Genomic DNA, 17597 nt, shown 5'->3' with positions numbered 1-17597 from the left:
GCAGACGTGTGTAGAACAGAAACTGCTCTGTGGTGTTTGTGAGCTGTTTACTGTAGAGTGTGATGAGTGTTCACTGCCCTCCAGTGGTCACGGTGAGGAACTACAACACAAACGATCCCTATGAACAATGTTTATTTGTCTAGTACAGGGGTCTCAAACTCGCGGCCCGAGGGCCATTTGCGGCCCACGTCACCTCTACTTGCGGCCCGCAAGAAATTTTTTTTTTTTTAATTATTACACGAAAAATGATTTAATACAAGGGCAGAGTGTTACAGGCATGGCCCTTTAAGACTGTAGCCTCATGGGCGGTGTAGTCCGTGCTGCAGGGAGAACGTGTGGGACCGCCCCTCCCGCTGTGTGAGCGAGGGAGGGAGAAAAAAGTTAAGTAGAAAAGTACGAGCTGTCTCGGAGCAGAAACGGGAGCTGGAAGCATGTAAATATAATAATAACCACTGCAGCCAAACAGAGTGCCTGACATATGCTGACAAGCCCAGTTGTAAGTAAGCTATTAAGACTCGACTGTACACCGTGTTCGTGTTTTCCTCTGAAACAATAAGTTCCGTTGGAGCAGCCTTTCAACGCCTCTCTCTGTCTCTCGCTAGCAAAGTCGACCCAGACAACAAAGTAAAGCTAGTTTTCAGCTACGAGCCGACACGAACCCGACGTATTCGCCAGAGGTCCCTTTAGTATGGTTCGGAGCCGCGGACCTGGCCGAGGTAAGCATGTTGAGGGGTTGGCTGTGTTAGTTCAGTGACAGATTTATTTGGAAAGAAAACAATTTTCACTTGCAGTCGAAAACTAATGTGCACACTTATGCCTGCATTTTTATTTTGTTATATACAAACAAAATTGTAGCAAAAGTGCTTCCACGTGTTTGGCCAGAAAGAGCTGTTTATTTGGTAGTTCAGTGAAACTACTGTACTATACTGCTGAGTGACTGTCTTCTGCTCGTCAGATACATTTCATTGCCATGTTGACCCTGTGCTAACTTGCATATGACAAATGAAACTGAAAGGCTTCAGATAGTTAAGAGTGAGAAAAATATTGCGTTCATGTTTGCAGTTTTGTCTTGCTACACAATATTTGGAATTAAATAAAACAAACAAAACACTACATTTTAGGAAATATTAGACGGTGTTTTCGTGTTTGTACTACTTGGACACTAAAGTGGTCCTCCAATGAGATGACGGTGCCAGAAGTGGCCCGAGGCTCATTTGAGTTTGAGACCCCCGGTCTAGTATTAATAAAATGTATTTTAGCATATTTCATAATATCCTCCTAAACTTGGGGGGGGGATAAGCAAACCTGGTGAATCACTGAACTCTCAGCTTCATTAGAATGGATCATTATGGGTAAATGTAATATAGAGGTCTCCATTTACTCCATAACACAATGATTTATTTGGTACATGTATACAAATCTATAATTATAATCTAAAACTAAACTGAGCGACTTTCAGTGACTTGTTCTAAAAAAAATCAACCTACAGTCATTTTACAGTCATCAGAAATATGAGTCTTGGTTTTCCTGCAGAACATTTCAGACTGAGCAGCCAATCCCAGTCAGAGAGAAGTGGATGTGACAGAAACACAGCAGAGAGAAGGACAGAAGGTCAGAGCTCTCAATTCAAGGAGCAAACACACAAAACAAGACGGGAAGAAATTTCAGAGGTTGGAAATACAAAAAGCAAATGAAGGACAAGCTGGTAAAAGGTGGATGATGAAATGGATAAAATAAAATGAAATAAAATGCAGTTGGTGGTCCGAAATGAGGAGAAACTGTGACTGCAGTTTTTAATCTAACAATTGCTTGTGATGCTGTGTGTATTAATAATAGCAAATTATATAGGAACAATTTGCAGGAAAATGGAAAGTTCCTCACTCAGACTTTTTAAAACTCTTCTAGTTTTAAAAAGTTTGAAACATCAAGAACCCTGAACAGTTTTTATTCTCCTGCTGCAGGTTTGGAGGATGTTGTTTTATTCTTGTCACACAGTGGTGACAATTATTGTATAGATTATATTAATGGACCAACAGGTTTGATTACAGGAGCAGAGTGGTGTGTTTAAATGAGTCCAGAGGCAGGGATGCAAATTTAAAGAACCAGCTGGCTTTAGTGAACCGAACCACAGATTTGACAACCACAGGTTTATGCTACTACACACAATTATGAAAAAAAAAATTACAAAAAAATTTTAATACATAAAACTACCAGCATAAAGACTTGGCCAAGTGTAAAAACTCCAAAACGCGTACAAAACACAACAGAAGTGCTCCAGGATGCTAGGGGGCAGTGTTGAGCATTTGTTACCTAGTGGCTACACAAGCCAGCAAGTACCAACGACCGGATTTGGTGTGTGGTAGTAACAGGTAAATGAACTTTTTTTTTTTTAAATTATTTGAATATATATGAGTGCTTGTGTATAAATACACAAACAATACACACATGCTTTCAGTTGTGTAATTTAAGTGATCTAGTAGCTCTGCTCTCTAAAAAGAGCCGGAAATCCCATCACTATTTGCTACTGGCTAAAATCTTCTGGTTCGTCGTGGTGTAAGTTGGAGCTATCATCATGTAAGGGCTCTTCTTTACCAGCTTTTCTCTTTACCCGTAAACCCTCTCTGTACACTGATAATCAGGTGGTTCTTAACACACTCAAGATCTGGTTTCAGTTTAGACGTCACTTTAATTTTGTAATGCCGTCTTCCTCGGGTCCTCTAAGCGACAACCATTTGTTTCCCGCTTCACTCTTGGACTCGACATTCTCAGTGTGGTGTGACAAGGGTATAAAACAGTTCAAACATTTATTTGTGGATGGTGTTTTCGATAGTTTTCCCAACTTGTCTTCTCGTTACGATCTCCCTATCACCCATTTGTTTCGCTATTTTCAAATTTGAAATTTTGTTGCCAAGTGTTTCCCAAATTTTCCCCTCTTTACCTCCAGAACAGCAGTGGGAAACTACGCTATCATTTATTCCTCATCACAGAGGAACCATTTCAAAACTCTATGATACTATCCTGTCTTTTAGTAACCACTCAAGTGTCCATGGGAAGGAGAACTAGGAATTCAAATACAGGAGGAGTCTTGGAGACAGGCTATAGTGAGGGTACGATCTTCCACCTCCTGTGCTCGTCTTGGACTTATTCCATTTAAGGTCTTACACAGGGCGCATTTCTCTAAGTCTAGACTTTCTGACTTGTATTTGGAAGTGGAAAACAAATGTGATAAATGCCACGGCTCTCCTTGTCACCTTAGCCACATGTTTTTCTGTCCTGAGCTGGAAGCTTTCTGGACTGGATATGTTCCTATTATATCAGCTGTTCTTGGAGTAACTCTTCATCCCTGTCCTCTGATTGCTATGTTCAGGATTCCTGATCGCTCAGGAATCCTCAGCTTTTCTAAGTATGTTTACTCAGGAAAATGAAGAAAGGTTCATTGTATTTCAGTAAGTGCAAGTTCTGTGTTGTTTTCTTTTTCTAATAAAAAAATTGCAAAAAGAGCTTCTTCACTGTTCAGCTGAGATAAGGTTCACACTTCTGCTGCACGATGACAAAGTTAAACACTCGTTAACACAAGTTTGGCAAATTATTTTTGCAACTATTGACCTAAAAATACAACCAAGGAGTTTTTTTTATAACCATTTAAATGATTTACAGAACAATCAGCTGTTCTGCATCAAATACGATGCCACACAAATGAGTTTCTAAGAGACGGAGGAGCCCATCATAGCCTGACACCTGCAGAGGATCAATGTTATACCCCGTATGTCCAACCGAGTGATTTATGACCCCAATAAAACGATTGATGACATAGGAAGTAATAAAGCAAATAATAAAACAGCAGTCACAAAAATATAATATTAATAATATTGTGATATTAATAATAAAGTTATGATATTTCATAACTCGTTAATTTTCAATAATTCCAAAAAATATGTGATCATGCAAAAGTTTACTTTTGATGGCCACAAAAATGCCGTCTGTTTATGCCTGTGTGTTTGTGTGAAAATGTGTTAAACCACGGTGACGTCCTAGTTAAACTCGTGCTTTTGTAACAGTGAGTATGGCGAGAGACAGAGGCTGCATGCCCCAATGGAAAACTTTATTACATTTTATTTGCATTTGTTTAATCCGAACAGAATCAAAGTCACAAACTCTCATGATCTCAAACCCCCGAGCACAAGCTGACAGCGTCTCCCACCTAACCCCAAGCCTTAGCCAAGTTAACAGGGTTCTCCTGAAATCCCCCGTGTTCGTCCAAGCTCACAGCACTGACCCCGTACCACAGCTTTCTAGGGTCTCCCCTCTACCCCCAAAACCTTATGCATGTTAACAGGGACCTCCCCTGAAAAACCCTTAGGCATCTTCACAGGATCCCTCTTCTCACATCCAGCGCTCGGGGTAAAATGACTCAGTCAGCTGGTTCAGGTGCAGCCGAGGGGAGGAGTCAGAGAAATCACCTGCCATCTCAGAGTCTGTTACTATGGTGACTGACTTGAGTTGAAGTTGGAGGACATTTCAATAACATCTTTGATGGATAAATGGCCACGTGGTTTACATCACAGAACAAACTCTGATCTCTCTGCTTTCATCTCACTGATATCTGGAGAGAGAAACATCCTGATGACAGAAGGTGAACAAATTAGTTCCTCAACCTAGAAAAACATCGCTGCACCATTAACACTGTTGTCAAGTTAAACATCAGTGTGGTTGTTACTGAGGACCGAAACAGCCAACTTCTGATCCAACAAACAACTTTACAGATCCAGTTTCTCACAGGCAGATTCCGTCCTGACCTCCATTCCTACAAAGACCTTAAATAATAGTTATGTGATCGAACTATCGCAGGTGCTGAGCACTATTAATCTTCTCAAAAATAACAAATCAGCAGGAATGGACGGTCTAACTGAAGAGTTTTCTAAGGTTTTTGCTGCTGAGCTGGGCCTATTTTTGAGCAAAGTCTTGATGAGGGAAGTCTTCCCCCCACTATGACTCAGGGACCGCCCACTCTCATTCCCAAACCCAATAAAGACAGTTTACTTCCAGATAATTGGCGCCTATTTGCCTGCTCAATAAGGATTATAAGACTTTAGCTCTAATTTCAGCAAAGAGGCTCAAAACGGATTTCCCTCATAATGAACACAATCAGGTTTTATGGCTAACAGACAAATAACCCACAGTATCAGGTCAGTGCTGGACGTTTTAGACTGCTGTCAACTTTTTGATGACAGTGGATTCATGTTATTTGTAGATCTTTATAAACACCAGTTCATTTTACAGTCCTTACATAAACTTGGCTTTTGTTCATCCACAGAGACTCTACAGAAACAGCTCAGTGACACTAACGGTGTCAGACAAGGATGGCCTGCTTCTCTGTACCTCTTTTTACCATTCGTCCAACTCTTAGCAGACCACATCAGATCTCATATGTGTCTCACTGCTGGACAGAAATCTGATCATCACTCAGCTGCCTGATGGTCCTGTTTTACTGATGAATGAATGACTTACATCTGAATATTAACGACCGTGAACTTATGGAAGGAATGTTCCAGTACAGCTATTTGTAATATACAAGTTAAATGATGTTGAATAATAATTACGAAGGATCAGCAAAGAAGGACATCCTTAAATCTGGAACCTATCCTCAGAGAGATCTCTCCTTAAGAGGAAGAGTTCTGCTCACCAAAGCAGAGGCAATCTCACCATGAACAATAGCAGCTCTGTGTCTGCATGTGGAGAAAAAACTGTAATGATGCTCTTTACCTTCCTGTGGAGAAATAAGACTCGTTATGTAGGGAAACCTGTTCTCACGAGTGTATATGCTAAAGGTGATCTAAACTGTACACATTTAACACATTTAAGATTTAAATATAACACATTAATTCAAACAGTACATTCAATGTGTTCATCACAAAACCGAAAAGCAATGAAAACTGTAGGAGCCTGCATGAGGTTCGAGCTCGCGCTGTAGTCTCTTATCGCCCCCTAGTGGTTAAACAATCCTGCTGTACTTCTACTGCACTTTGTAGATGATTAATTTAATTTTACTTATTTATCCTTAATGTTTCTTTTTCTCTCTTCTTCTCCACTAAAACAATTACAACATTCATGAGTCTCACTAAATATGGTAAAACTTGTGAACAAGATGTAAAAAAAAAAGACTCAGACTTGAAGTTAACTCTGGAAGAGAGGAAAAGAAGAGAAAGTCAAAATCAGAGGACACCGGGCCACCCTCCAAAATAAAAGTATATCTCAGCAGGTTGAAATCAAGAAATAATAAGAACCAGTAAATAAAACTGAAAGATAAAAATGGAAAATAAAATAGAAGACTAAATAAAAATAAAATATATACAAAATGAACAAAAGTGGCGAAAATTCACACTCGAACAAGTAAATAAAAATAAACAGACTAAAAATGAAAAGATATCTTAATTAGATATGACTAATTAAGTCAAAAATATGCAAAAGTAAATTAATTGAATAAGAAAAATAGAAAACATAAAATTAGAACAGTAAAAAAAACCCAATTAAAATAAAAAATGGCAAATGAAATAGAACTAAAACATGAAATGAATAAAATAAAGATCCACAGTAGAGACCACAGTGGAATATAAATAAAGGAGCGTTCAGAAAGAAGCGGGATTTTCTGCGCAGCCGTACAGCGTTGCGCTCTGTGACGTGTAGTAGCGTGAGTGCGCCACAGGGTGGAGCTGTTCCCACACGGTGTGAGCGTGTCTGATGGACTTCCGGTGTTCGTGTGAAGCCGTGAGCTCAGGTTTCCTTTCAGAATAAAAGCACACACAAAGAGAGAAAACTGGGGTGCAGGACCACAGGTGTGACCCGCCCCTCCTCCCTCCACAGGTATAACGAGATAAACTGATGACAAGCGCAGTGACGTCAGACTGAAGCACGCTGACGTGTTTATGAAAGTTTCAGGCATAAAAACGTCACAGCGCGTGCGCCACTGCGGCTCCGTTGCTTTGATCCTTCAAACCTGTAAGTAAAATCAGAGAGTGCGCAGGCGCAGCGAGAGGATTCCCTGCTGCTCACCACGTGAGGTCGTTTCAGGAGAAAACCTGCGTTAAACTCATTACAAACAGGACGGCGAGTATTTACAAATTTTAAATAAATAAAATCAGTCTTTCAAACAGCAGCTCAGGATCTTCATTGATTATGAACACAAACATTCAGATCACAAAAGAATCGATTTAAATAAAAAACAATAAAAAAAATCATCCTGAAGAAATTCTATCCTCACTCTTGCCTTCCTTTAGGGGGCGCCACAGTCCTGCTGCTCGGTGCAGATTAGCATCAGCTGGTTCAGTCCCACCTGATGGCCTCAGAAAGGTGCTTCATCACCAGCGTGTGACACAGAAACATCTCGTGATGGTGAAACCGTGAGCTCTCTCCAGACCTTCAAACTTTATTTAAAACATGCTGAAGCTTCCAGTGAGACTGTCGGGCCACAGTTCATCATCATTTCATTGTAAACCATCAGGTGCTCCTCACAATAGAATAGAATAGAATGCCTTTATTGTCACTATACAGCTGTACAATGAGATACAGAGCATCTCCTACTCAGTGAAAACATGCTGGGGGGGCACAGTTCTGCAGGACTACATGGATAGTATTAACAGAGGGAAAAGATATATATATGTAAAATGTACAAATATACAGGCCAGTTTAAAAAAAAAGTGTGTGTGTGGGGAGGGGCTGTGTTATCGGTGCATGTGTGAGTTCAGGGTGGTTGTAGCTTTGGGGAAGAAACTGTTTTTGAGTCTGTGGGTCTTTGTGCTGATGCACCTACTCCTGAGGACACCAAGGAACCGGAAGGTGTGGACTCTCTCCACACACTCCCCCTTGATGTAAAGGGGGGCCAAGTCGGTGCTGTGCCTCCTGAAGTCAACAATGAGCTCTTTGGTTTTCTTAGTGTTCAGTGTCAGGTTGTTTTCTGAACACCAGGCTGCCAGCTTCAGGACTTCCTCTCTGTAGTCTGCCTCGTCTCCCTTTGAGATGAGTCCGACTACCGGGGTGTCATCAGCAAACTTGATGATGAGAGTGTTGTTGTGGGTCGAGCTGCAGTCGTGGGTGTAGAGAGAATACAAGAGGGGGCTCAGCACACAGCTCTGTGGGGAGCCGGTGCTCAGTATGCGGGTGGAGGAGAGATGAGGGCCGAGTCTTACAGTCTGGGGCCGGTTTGTAAGAAAGTCCTTTATCCAGGCACATGTGAGAGGAGGGAGGCCAAGAGTGACCAGTTTGGTGATGAGGATGTCTGGGATGATTGAAGGCTGAGCTGTAGTCCACGAAGAGCATTCGGACGTAGCTCTGCCGCTGCTCTAGGTGACTCAGCACAGTGTGGAGGGCTGTGGCGATGGCGTCTTCTGTGGATCTGTTTGCGCGGTATGCAAACTGGCGGGGGTCGAATTCTGGGGGGAGGTAATCCTTGATGTGCTGAAGGACTAGTCTCTCAAAGCATTTCATGATTACCGGTGTGAGGGCCACAGGGCGGTAATCATTCAGGCTGGAGATGGGAGACGTCTTTGGCACTGGGATGATTGTGGCTGATTTTAGACAGGACGGGATGGCTGCCTGATCCAGTGAGAGGTTGAAGATTCTGGTGAAGATGACGGTAAGCTGGTGGCCACACGCTTTTAGCACCTTCTCCGTCTGGACCGGCCGCCTTCCTGGGGTTCACTGCTAGAAGCACACGTCTGACATCGTGCTCTGTTACAGTGAGTGGAGCGGTGCAGGAACCAGGTGAGGGTGAGGATGAGAGCAGGGCTGAAGCAGATGAGTGTTGCTGTTGTGATGTTTCAAAGCGGGCGAAGAAGCTGTTTATTTCCTCTGCCAGCTGCACACTCAGATTTTCTGCTTTCACAGCCTCTGTGGTTGATGATGTCTTGCATTCCCTGCCACACCTCCTGTGTGTTGTTGCTGGACAGCTGGGACTCGATGTTTCTTTTGAGGTCTGTCTTGGCTTTTTTAATCCCCCTTTTCAGGTCAGCTCGAGCAGCCCTGTACAGAGCTCTGTCACCTGACCTGAAGGCGGCATCGCGGGCTTTGAGGAGTGAGCGGACCTCGCTGGTCATCCAGGGTTTTTGGTTTGGGAAAACCTGAATGCTTTTGTCCACAGTCACGTTTGCAGTACAGAACTTGATGTAGTCCAGTACTGATCCTGTGAAAGTTTCTAGGTCCTGGTGTTCAAATATGTCCCAGTCTGTCTCTGTGAAGCAGTCCTGTAGTTTGGAGAGAGCTTTTTCAGGCCAGGTCGTAACCGTCTTTGTGGTGGGCACTGCGCATGAGGGGGGTGTAGGCTGGGGAGAGCAGGAAGGAGAGGTGGTCGGACTGACCGAGGTGGGGGAGGGGTATGGCTCCTCATATGGAAAAGAAATAGTAAAAACATATATGATTTACTCATGAAAGTGGCCACTTTCTCATTACTTTCATATATTGTTTTAGTAAGTATCCAAAACATACAAGTTTCATTATATAATTCTTCAAGGGATCTTATATGTGTTTTCACTCTTGTATGCTTTTCATACAAGTTTCATACAAGACAGATACAAACTTTATAAGATTTATATATATCTTTTCCATATGGCTCTATATGCATGCTTGATGTTGGAGTAAACATGGTCTAGAGCGTTTTCTCCTCTGGTGGGACATTTGACACCAAACCTCCCTGTTGGTGTTTTTGGGGTGATACACTGTTTGTCAGTGTACGGCACCGTGAAGCTTCGTGTAAGCGAAGGAAGCTCGAGACGTTAAATCTGCTGCCGTCTGCCGGGATGATGAAGAAACGAGATGATGACCAAACACAGCCGTGAAACTCTCAGCTGCTTTCAGAGACACAAAATAAAGCTGCTGGGATGGCCCAGCCAATCAGCTCACCTGAATCCACCTGACACAAAGAATGAAGTTCAGAGTTCATAGACGGGCCCACACAAATAAACACAAAATGATTTGTAAATGTAAATTATAATTGTAATAAATAGGTAAATTAACAGGGCTCATGTCACGTGTTGTGATTTGATTACGATGTCTGTATTTGATTTTTAAGGCATTTTAATTTGTCCATTATTGGCAGTTTGTGTCCTCCATACATTTCCCTCCTCGGGGCGGTCTCCATCTTGTTCTGTCTGAACTCTTTGTCTAACGTCACCAACAGACCGAATCAAAGAGTAAATACGATGGTCTGTTATTGGCAGATTTCCTGAAAAGAGGCGGGAGCAGAGTTTGTAGTGAGCGCTGATTGGCCGGCGGGTCCGTCGGTCTGTGCTCGTGCGTGTGGCGTCTGTGGGTCAGGTTGATGGAGCGCTGTGGAGGAGAAACACGGTGAAGGTGCTGCGAGCAGCGGAAACTTTTCTGTGTGCCTCCGCTTCGCGTTTTTCCTTCGTCCCGCCTTTTTCGGCTCTTTTTCACTCACTTTACTTTCTTTCTTCAAACTTCACGGCGGTTTCTCCACTTTACGGTCCCAGTGGTGTCTCCCTGGCAACACGATCAACTGTCCTGCGAAGTTAGGGTCGGTGTTTTTACCTTCAGCGGAAAAAAACTGCTCGTTCACGCGCTGAGCTAACAGAACCGAGCCGGGACCGACGGGAGCGCGCGCAGAGGCTCTCCCAGTACTTTTTTGGTTCCGTTTCCGTTCGTGTGGCTCGGACCGGCTCTTCGTCGCGAGACAATAGTGAGGAAAAGAAAGAGAGAGGGAGCTCGCGCTGGTGGCGGGGAGGGTCGATGCCTCGCGGCGCTTTGTTCTGCCCGCTGTGGAGACCTCCCGCGTGCCCGCCGCGGATACCTGCCGATCGATCGGAGTATTGATGACCGAGCAGAGCCATGGACGTCACCCTCTCCGAGCTGCTAGGCGCGTTCATGGAGTCCCCCCTGGTGGTGTGGGTGAGTGCACGCGCGCACACACACAGCTGTGAGTTTTGGTGCCCACGCGCTGCACACGTCAGGTGTATCACACATACACACACACACATTGATTTTGGGGAGTGAGCGGTTGGCGGAGCTTCTGGTTCGTGATTGTGGGACTTTCCAGGTGTTACACAGAAAAGTTCACGCACTGTTTTCCAGAGCACATTTTAATCGGAAAGAGTTTGAAGGACTTCCGGTCAGTCTGAGCTTCAGGGGTGGTTTGAGTTCCTGAAGGAGCTGCAGAGACCAGGAGAAGCTTCCGGATGTTTCACCTGAGCTCACCTCATCACACCTTTAACAGAAACACACAGAGCACAAGCCAAGCACTCAGCATCTCTGAGAATCCGCACAGACGGAGCAGATGTGCGCGTGGACCAGGACCAGGATTGAAACCAGGAACAGAGCCAGGATCGTGATCAGGGTTGAGACCAGGAACAGGACCCAGAGCTGGACCTGGACCAGGGGTTCTTGCAGGGTTCAGGTGGATCGATGTACAGCTGCAGTTCGTGGATGTGAAGAAGCCCGCTGGCTGGCCTGGTGTCGGCCCATCAGCCAGTTTTCCCTGCATGAGCAGCGGATTCAGACTCTGCAGGAACCCTTGGATGTGTCGGTGAAAGTGTCCCTGTGTCACTTCCTGATCAGAGTTTCTGTCCAGCACAGACGGGCACAATGGTTGGCTGAGCCGGCGGGTCAACAGGAAATGAGGTCACAGGGAAGCAGGAACAGTCCGGTGGACCCAGACTGACTGTCGGAAATCCTTCGCGGCTTCATGAAGCTCCAGATGTTTCAGCGGTGATGGTTTGGGCTGTTCTCAGGTCAGTGATGGAGAAATGGAAACATCTGGATGACAGCAGAAACTGCAGATGTGCTTCAGCCCTCGCAGATGCCCCAGTGACCCCTGCACGTGCACTGATGCCTCTGTGGGAGGGTCTTCTTACAGCCAATCACGTGTAAAAACTCGATTGGTCGATCATTTCCTGTGTTGGATGTTTCAGGAGCTGCGGGGTGTCGTTAACACTAAAGCGTTTGCTCCTGCTATCCCAGAACATTCTTAAAGCAGAGGCAAATTTAAGTTGGACTACTTAATGTAGTCCCAAAAAACCCCCGGTTCATGGTGATTTTATCGCCGTGGTGATGATGTTCCTCTGAAGGCTCCAGATGTTTGGACTGGAATCATCTCTGAAGCTTTTTGGAGGCAGGTCAGAGGCTGGGACGGCCAGCGGAGCTGTCAGCCGCTACTATCGGTGGCGCTTCCTGTTGAGCTGTCGGCTCAGCCAACCATTGTCCCGTGGGCGGAAACTCTGATCAGGAGGTGACACGGTGGGACTGTGGTTTGGCTTCCAGCAGAGCCTCAGTGAGCGCGTGCAGGGCGTTCCTCGCCATTACTCGAGTGAGTAATGCTTAAAAAAACATGGAATCCACTCATTCACGCCGGCTTGTCTCTGTGAGTCTGCACGCTGTCATTTAGACCCTGAGCCGCCTCTGCAGCTGAGGTCTGTGACATTAGAGCCACTGTTTAATGTGTCACAGCACCGTGACCTTTGACCCTGCTCAGCCTGGCTGCAGGCATAAGAATGTCTCAAACTGGAGAAGAAGAGAACAAACTGCTGTTTAGTACCAACGTGATCATAAGAGACTCCAGGAGAACAAAGCGCACGTCACCTGCTCGGGACGCCCGAATCACCAGGCATCTCCTCGGGCCCAGGCGGAGAGCTCGGCTCTGTAGATATGACCTAAACCCCGCCAGCCTCCACTTCCTGCTCACTGAGTCACATGGTCACATCCAATAACGAGTCTAATTATGACATTTGTGTTTTTCATTCTCCGTGTCCGAGCTGTTCTCCTCATTAAAAGTGAAACGATTTCCTCACAGTCAGAGGCTTTTATGACCATGGAGCTGGTTTCAGAGGCCCCTCCCCCCACACACATACCCCACATCTCCGCCACAGAAAGGTGGAGATTCACAGAGGAGCAGAGATGCCAAACTGCCGTCCTTCAGCCCGGTGTTTAGATTACAGCTGAGGATGATGATGATGTAAAGATGATAGGCAGCCTGAGAGCAGCGGCAGCACTCGGGAAGCTGCCTGCCCAGATGTGCCCAGGTGGTTCAAACATGGAAAATGGGAAATATTTTATTTTTTATTCCTTGTTACTTGACTTGTTTTGGTGCTGGTGGAACGGCTCCTTTAAATGAGCCAGAAAAGCATAAAAGGGAGCAAAGTTTGAGCTCTTAAACTCAGACAGGTGTTGAGTTTATTTCAAACTCACCTCTGTGTTTCTCATAGTTTGGTTTTTAAATGTGAGATCTTTTAAAGCTGCAGACAGTTGATGTTCTGATTCTGTCCTCAGGTGCGGACGCTGGGCCCGCTGGGGTCAGGTGACGGCGCCGGCTCAGACGAGCGACTCAGCATGTTCATGGAGCTGGTGGACGGCGTCTTCCTGCACAAGATCATGACACACATGTAGGTGGCAGCGAGCGCGTTCATTTGCATGAGTCAGTCAAAACTGCCGAGTGTTTCTGGTGGTTTTTGCCTGTGCGTGCGTGTGTGTGAGTACATAAGGGGGTAAGAGAGGTAATCCTGTGTTTCCTGTGTGTGTCTGTGCGAGTGTATTTGTGCAACCACATCCTGAGTTTCAGGTTCAGACTTCACAGCCAGATGTGCTGCTCGCCGCTGAAGCGCTTCACAGAGTTGTCGTCGTCTGCAGCCTCAGAGCACAGATCAGGTTAACTAGACTGAGGTCCAGGAATTAGACCGAGCCGTGTGTGATGGGCAGAGGCTTGTAGGCTGTGGACATTCAGGAGGAAGAGTAGAAGCATCGATCAGAGAGCAGGTGCAGCGCCTCAGCACGCCTCAGTGACTCGTACTGTCACTGCAGCCGTCACCAGCCGAGGCGCTCATGCAGGCTGATCCACTCGTTAGAAAACCCTGACAGGCTGAAGTCGTGGTTAAAGTTCGCTTATTGACAGCAGCTGCAGGAGCTGATTGCAGCCGTGACTGGAAGGAGAGACAGCACGGCTGCACACACTCTTTCAGACGAGCCCAGCTCACTTCTGACAGCATGTCCAGAGGTGGTGCAGCTGGGTGGTGTTATGTAATGATGGCAGAAAATCGACTTTTCAGTATCTGCCTTTCAAAACTCGAACATTTAGAGTCTTGTTTCCCCACAGAGCTGCAGGGAGGAGTGTGTTTGTGGGGCTGGTTACTGGGTTTACTGGTTTGTGTTTCTGGGATTTATTGAAATTAAAAAGAAAACAGCAGCAGACTCATCCTTCATGTGCTGATAATCCTCTGTGTGGGACGCCCCGCTGACCCGATCACACCACATGTTCATGTTAGTTATTGTTGTCGGTTATTGTCCTCAGGAACGACGATAATCGCACTATTGTTCTCCACGGCGAGGGTCGGCTGGGCCGAGGGGGGGCGGTCGGGGCTTCATGGGAAACTGGGTTACAGAGGAGCAGTGAGGAGTATGAAAGGAGACGTTAGAGAGTCGGAGGAGCCGTCGGCTGTTAAATCACTGAGTTCTCCACAGAAACCTGCAGCTAGTTTAACGAGGTCTGCGGAGCCGGCTGAGAGTCGAAGTGGAGATGGTTTAATGTCGTGGAAAAAATGAGCTCACGGTTCAGAGCGAGCTGCTGAGAGACGCCGGAGTCAGTGAGGTCGGAGCTTCAGTTATGAAAGAAGCTCGTTCCCCTCTTCGTTTATACCCCGAACGTGTCAGAGTGGATCGGCGCTGCTCGCTTCCAGCTCCTCGTTTTTATTCTCTGACTCTGTCAGAGCAGCTTTGCATGACTCACTGCTCAGAATAATCCTCCTTTATCTGATAGTGGCCCTCACAGCCTCTCACCACATCCTCTGTCGGAATCAAGCTCTTTTAGCCCCTCCCTCTTTAACAACATGTTCTTCTGATTAGCTGCCAGCAGGTGGGTGGGGCAGTTAGGCCCTCCTTGTGACATCATCCAGATCTAAGAGTGTAAAAGCTGTGATAAACAGCATGTTTGGAGCATTCTGCAGAGAGCCACCTCCTCATGTGACAGTTGGTCGGAGAAGTGTTTGTCCCACCTCTGCTGCACTCTGATTGGACGGCTGAGTGAGATGTGACCTTAAACTTCTTTTAAGGTGTCTGCCGCCTGACAGAGAGAGAGACAGTGGGTGGGACAGAGACCCCTGCAGAACGCTCCGTCTGAGTGACTGAAACACGACATTTAAATCAGCGTTTAATCAGTTACACCTGATTCTCTGTGAGGGTTTAATGAATAATCACATGTGAAGTCCTCGCTGCGCTGTGAGACCGGCCATCTTCACGCGTCACACTGACACGATGACAGCGACAGGAGGTCAGACGGATGGACAGCGGGACACGCCCCCTATTCACTTGCTAATCAGGCTCCGTGCAGGGAAATGCCTGCGCCATGGTTACCCGAAACTTGTGTGTGTGTGTGTGTGAGATGATCTTTGTCCCAAACAGCCACAAACGTCAGCCTCAGCGCTCCTCTGGTGTGTTTATTTGTCTCCATAGCGACCCGAGCCCCACCAATCAGAGGCTGAACAAGAACGTGAACAATGATGTGTCGCTGCGCCTTCACAACCTGACAGTCCTCACCAGACATATCAGGACGTACTACCAGGTACACACACACACACACAGTCCCAGCAGGAAGTGATGCAGGAAGTGCGTTTAGAGTGTTGACCTTTCAGCACTGCTTCATCGGTGTGCATGCTGTGGGAGACTGACAGGTGAGGTTTACCTGTGTCAGAGCAGCAGTGGCTGAACGAGTACACGGTGTGTGTGTGTGTGTGTGTGTGTGTGTGTGTGTGTGTGTGTGTGTGTGTGTGTGTGTGTGTGTGTGAAGTACAGCCCTGCGTGCATGTTTGTGTGTTTTCTATAAATCAGAGATAAGCAGCTCAGATGGAGCTGATTTGGCTGAACAGCTTCACATCCTGCACGCATTCTTGCACACACACACACTCACACGCACACACACTTCCTGTGTGTCGTCTGGATTATGTGACTGTATTTTTTCCGAGAGCTGTTAACATTGTTGAAACTGAAGTTTTGATAGGGATGGGTATCGTTTAGGTTTTATCCGATACCGGTGCCAAATCGGTACTTTTGAAACGGTGCCGGTGCTCAAACCGGTGCTTAAAGAATGGAGAACACAAAATTGGTCCAAAAACCTCTCATGTTCAGCTGGTTTTTTGTAAAAAGATAACAATGTTAGCCTTTTCTGCAGCTGTGGGGCATATATGGTATCACTCTTGGCTGGAAGCAGTGCTTAAACAATGGAAAAAACACAAACTTTGTCCTAAACCTCTCATGTTTAACTGTTTTCCACTTTTTCTTTGGTCATTTTAGCCTTTTTGGCCAGGGTGAATGGAGTATCTGCCATCAAACAAGAAGACAGCTGCATGTAGCTATGATGATGTTTGCTAGTTCACCTTACATGCATTAATGTAATAACGTGGTTAGCCTACTCAACTTAAATTGCACCCGAACAACATTAAGCTACTCACGCAGAGAAGAACGGCTGCTGCTGCCATCATCATCCGTCATCACTACATCACTACACTGGCAGGGCTAGGAGCCAGGACTCTCCTCTTCGTGTTTTTGGGGGATGTTGCTAACTCCGGGTCCGATAAGAGGCAACCCACCCGCAGTAGATGCACTCGGTGTGAGGTCTCGCAGCAAGCTATCAAATACGGCGCATTTCTCGGCTTTTTAAAAAAATGCTATGCGTCGCCAGGTGTTTCATCGGATTTGAGGAGTTACCTCCTTTGACAGTATCACAGTATCAGCTTAAAGCACTTGTTGCAGGCTGCTGAGTTTGCATATTTTGCTGTGAAGTACAGCCAGACTTTTGACCGCTTCGCCTTGGACATTTTTAATCTGTAGCTCTGCTCTAACAGAACGTACGTACCTGGCCCCGCCTACTATCCTCGGAAACGTAAAATGATTGGCTAGAAGTGTATCACAGCTCAGGAAAAAAAAAAGCACCGAAATAAAGCACCGAAATGTGCGCTGCTTTTCGGACTGGTTACTACCGTTTATGTCAGAACCGGTGCCATCATGGCACCGGACACCGGTACCCATCCCTAATTTTTGAGTTTCTGCTTTTATTACAGAGGATTGTTGTCTGTGTGTGTCTGTGTGTGCATGAGGCCTTCAGTTGCTCGCCTATGAAAACAATGCAGAATAAGCGACTGCAGCAGGTCTGTAATGATTTGATTCCTGGCCTTCGTGACTCGTTCATCCCGTGGCTCATCACAGGAAGTGGAAGCACCTGTGTGACTGCAGACCTGCTAAAATAACTTCTGCCAGGAAGCAGCAGACACGTTTGCATCCTACAGGCTCCAAACCTCTTTTGGCTCCTGTGGAGGGACCACGGTGTTCCCAAACCAGCAGAGAGATCTCTCCAGCTGACCCAGGGTCTGCCCCAGGGCATCCTAAAGAAAGGAGCAGGAAGTGCTGTCAGGTCCTGAAAGCTCTGAGCCAGAAAGCCTCTGCTAGGTAACAGTCAGGTTTCAGGTCCTCCAGTGTTAAATATAATACAGCTGGAACTGATTGTTGGGAGTTTGTCATGAGCACACATGCATCATCTGCATACGCTGATGTCTCCGGCTGTGACCTGCAGGTCTGCGGGTGACGGCGCCCCTGTTTGTCCTTTTTCAGACTGAAGC

The 17597-nt window shown here is 46.0% G+C and overlaps 1 protein-coding gene across 4 annotated transcripts in view; it reads left to right on the top strand.

Moving 5' to 3' along the window:
- The first annotated feature begins 352 nt into the window (after positions 1–352).
- Positions 353–17597, top strand: part of ccdc88c (coiled-coil domain containing 88C) — a 60844-nt gene continuing 43599 nt past the window's right edge. For 2 of the 4 annotated variants that reach the window (XM_082515198.1, XM_082515197.1), the window contains exons 1-4: positions 353–496; positions 603–716; positions 13267–13379; positions 15439–15547. In XM_082515198.1, the coding sequence (XP_082371324.1) occupies positions 479–496; positions 603–716; positions 13267–13379; positions 15439–15547 (354 nt within the window). In that variant the 5' untranslated portion in view covers positions 353–478. Of the gene's footprint in view, positions 497–602; positions 717–10115; positions 10894–13266; positions 13380–15438; positions 15548–17597 lie in introns of those variants that run through there. The other 2 variants (XM_082515201.1, XM_082515199.1) reach the window with 2 other exon arrangements.

The sequence above is a fragment of the Aulonocara stuartgranti genome (assembly GCF_965226115.1).
Source record: "Aulonocara stuartgranti genome assembly, chromosome: 19".
Classification (NCBI taxonomy): domain Eukaryota; kingdom Metazoa; phylum Chordata; class Actinopteri; order Cichliformes; family Cichlidae; genus Aulonocara; species Aulonocara stuartgranti.
Note: the sequence above shows the minus strand (reverse complement) of the source record. Positions and strands in the feature narration are given on the sequence as shown.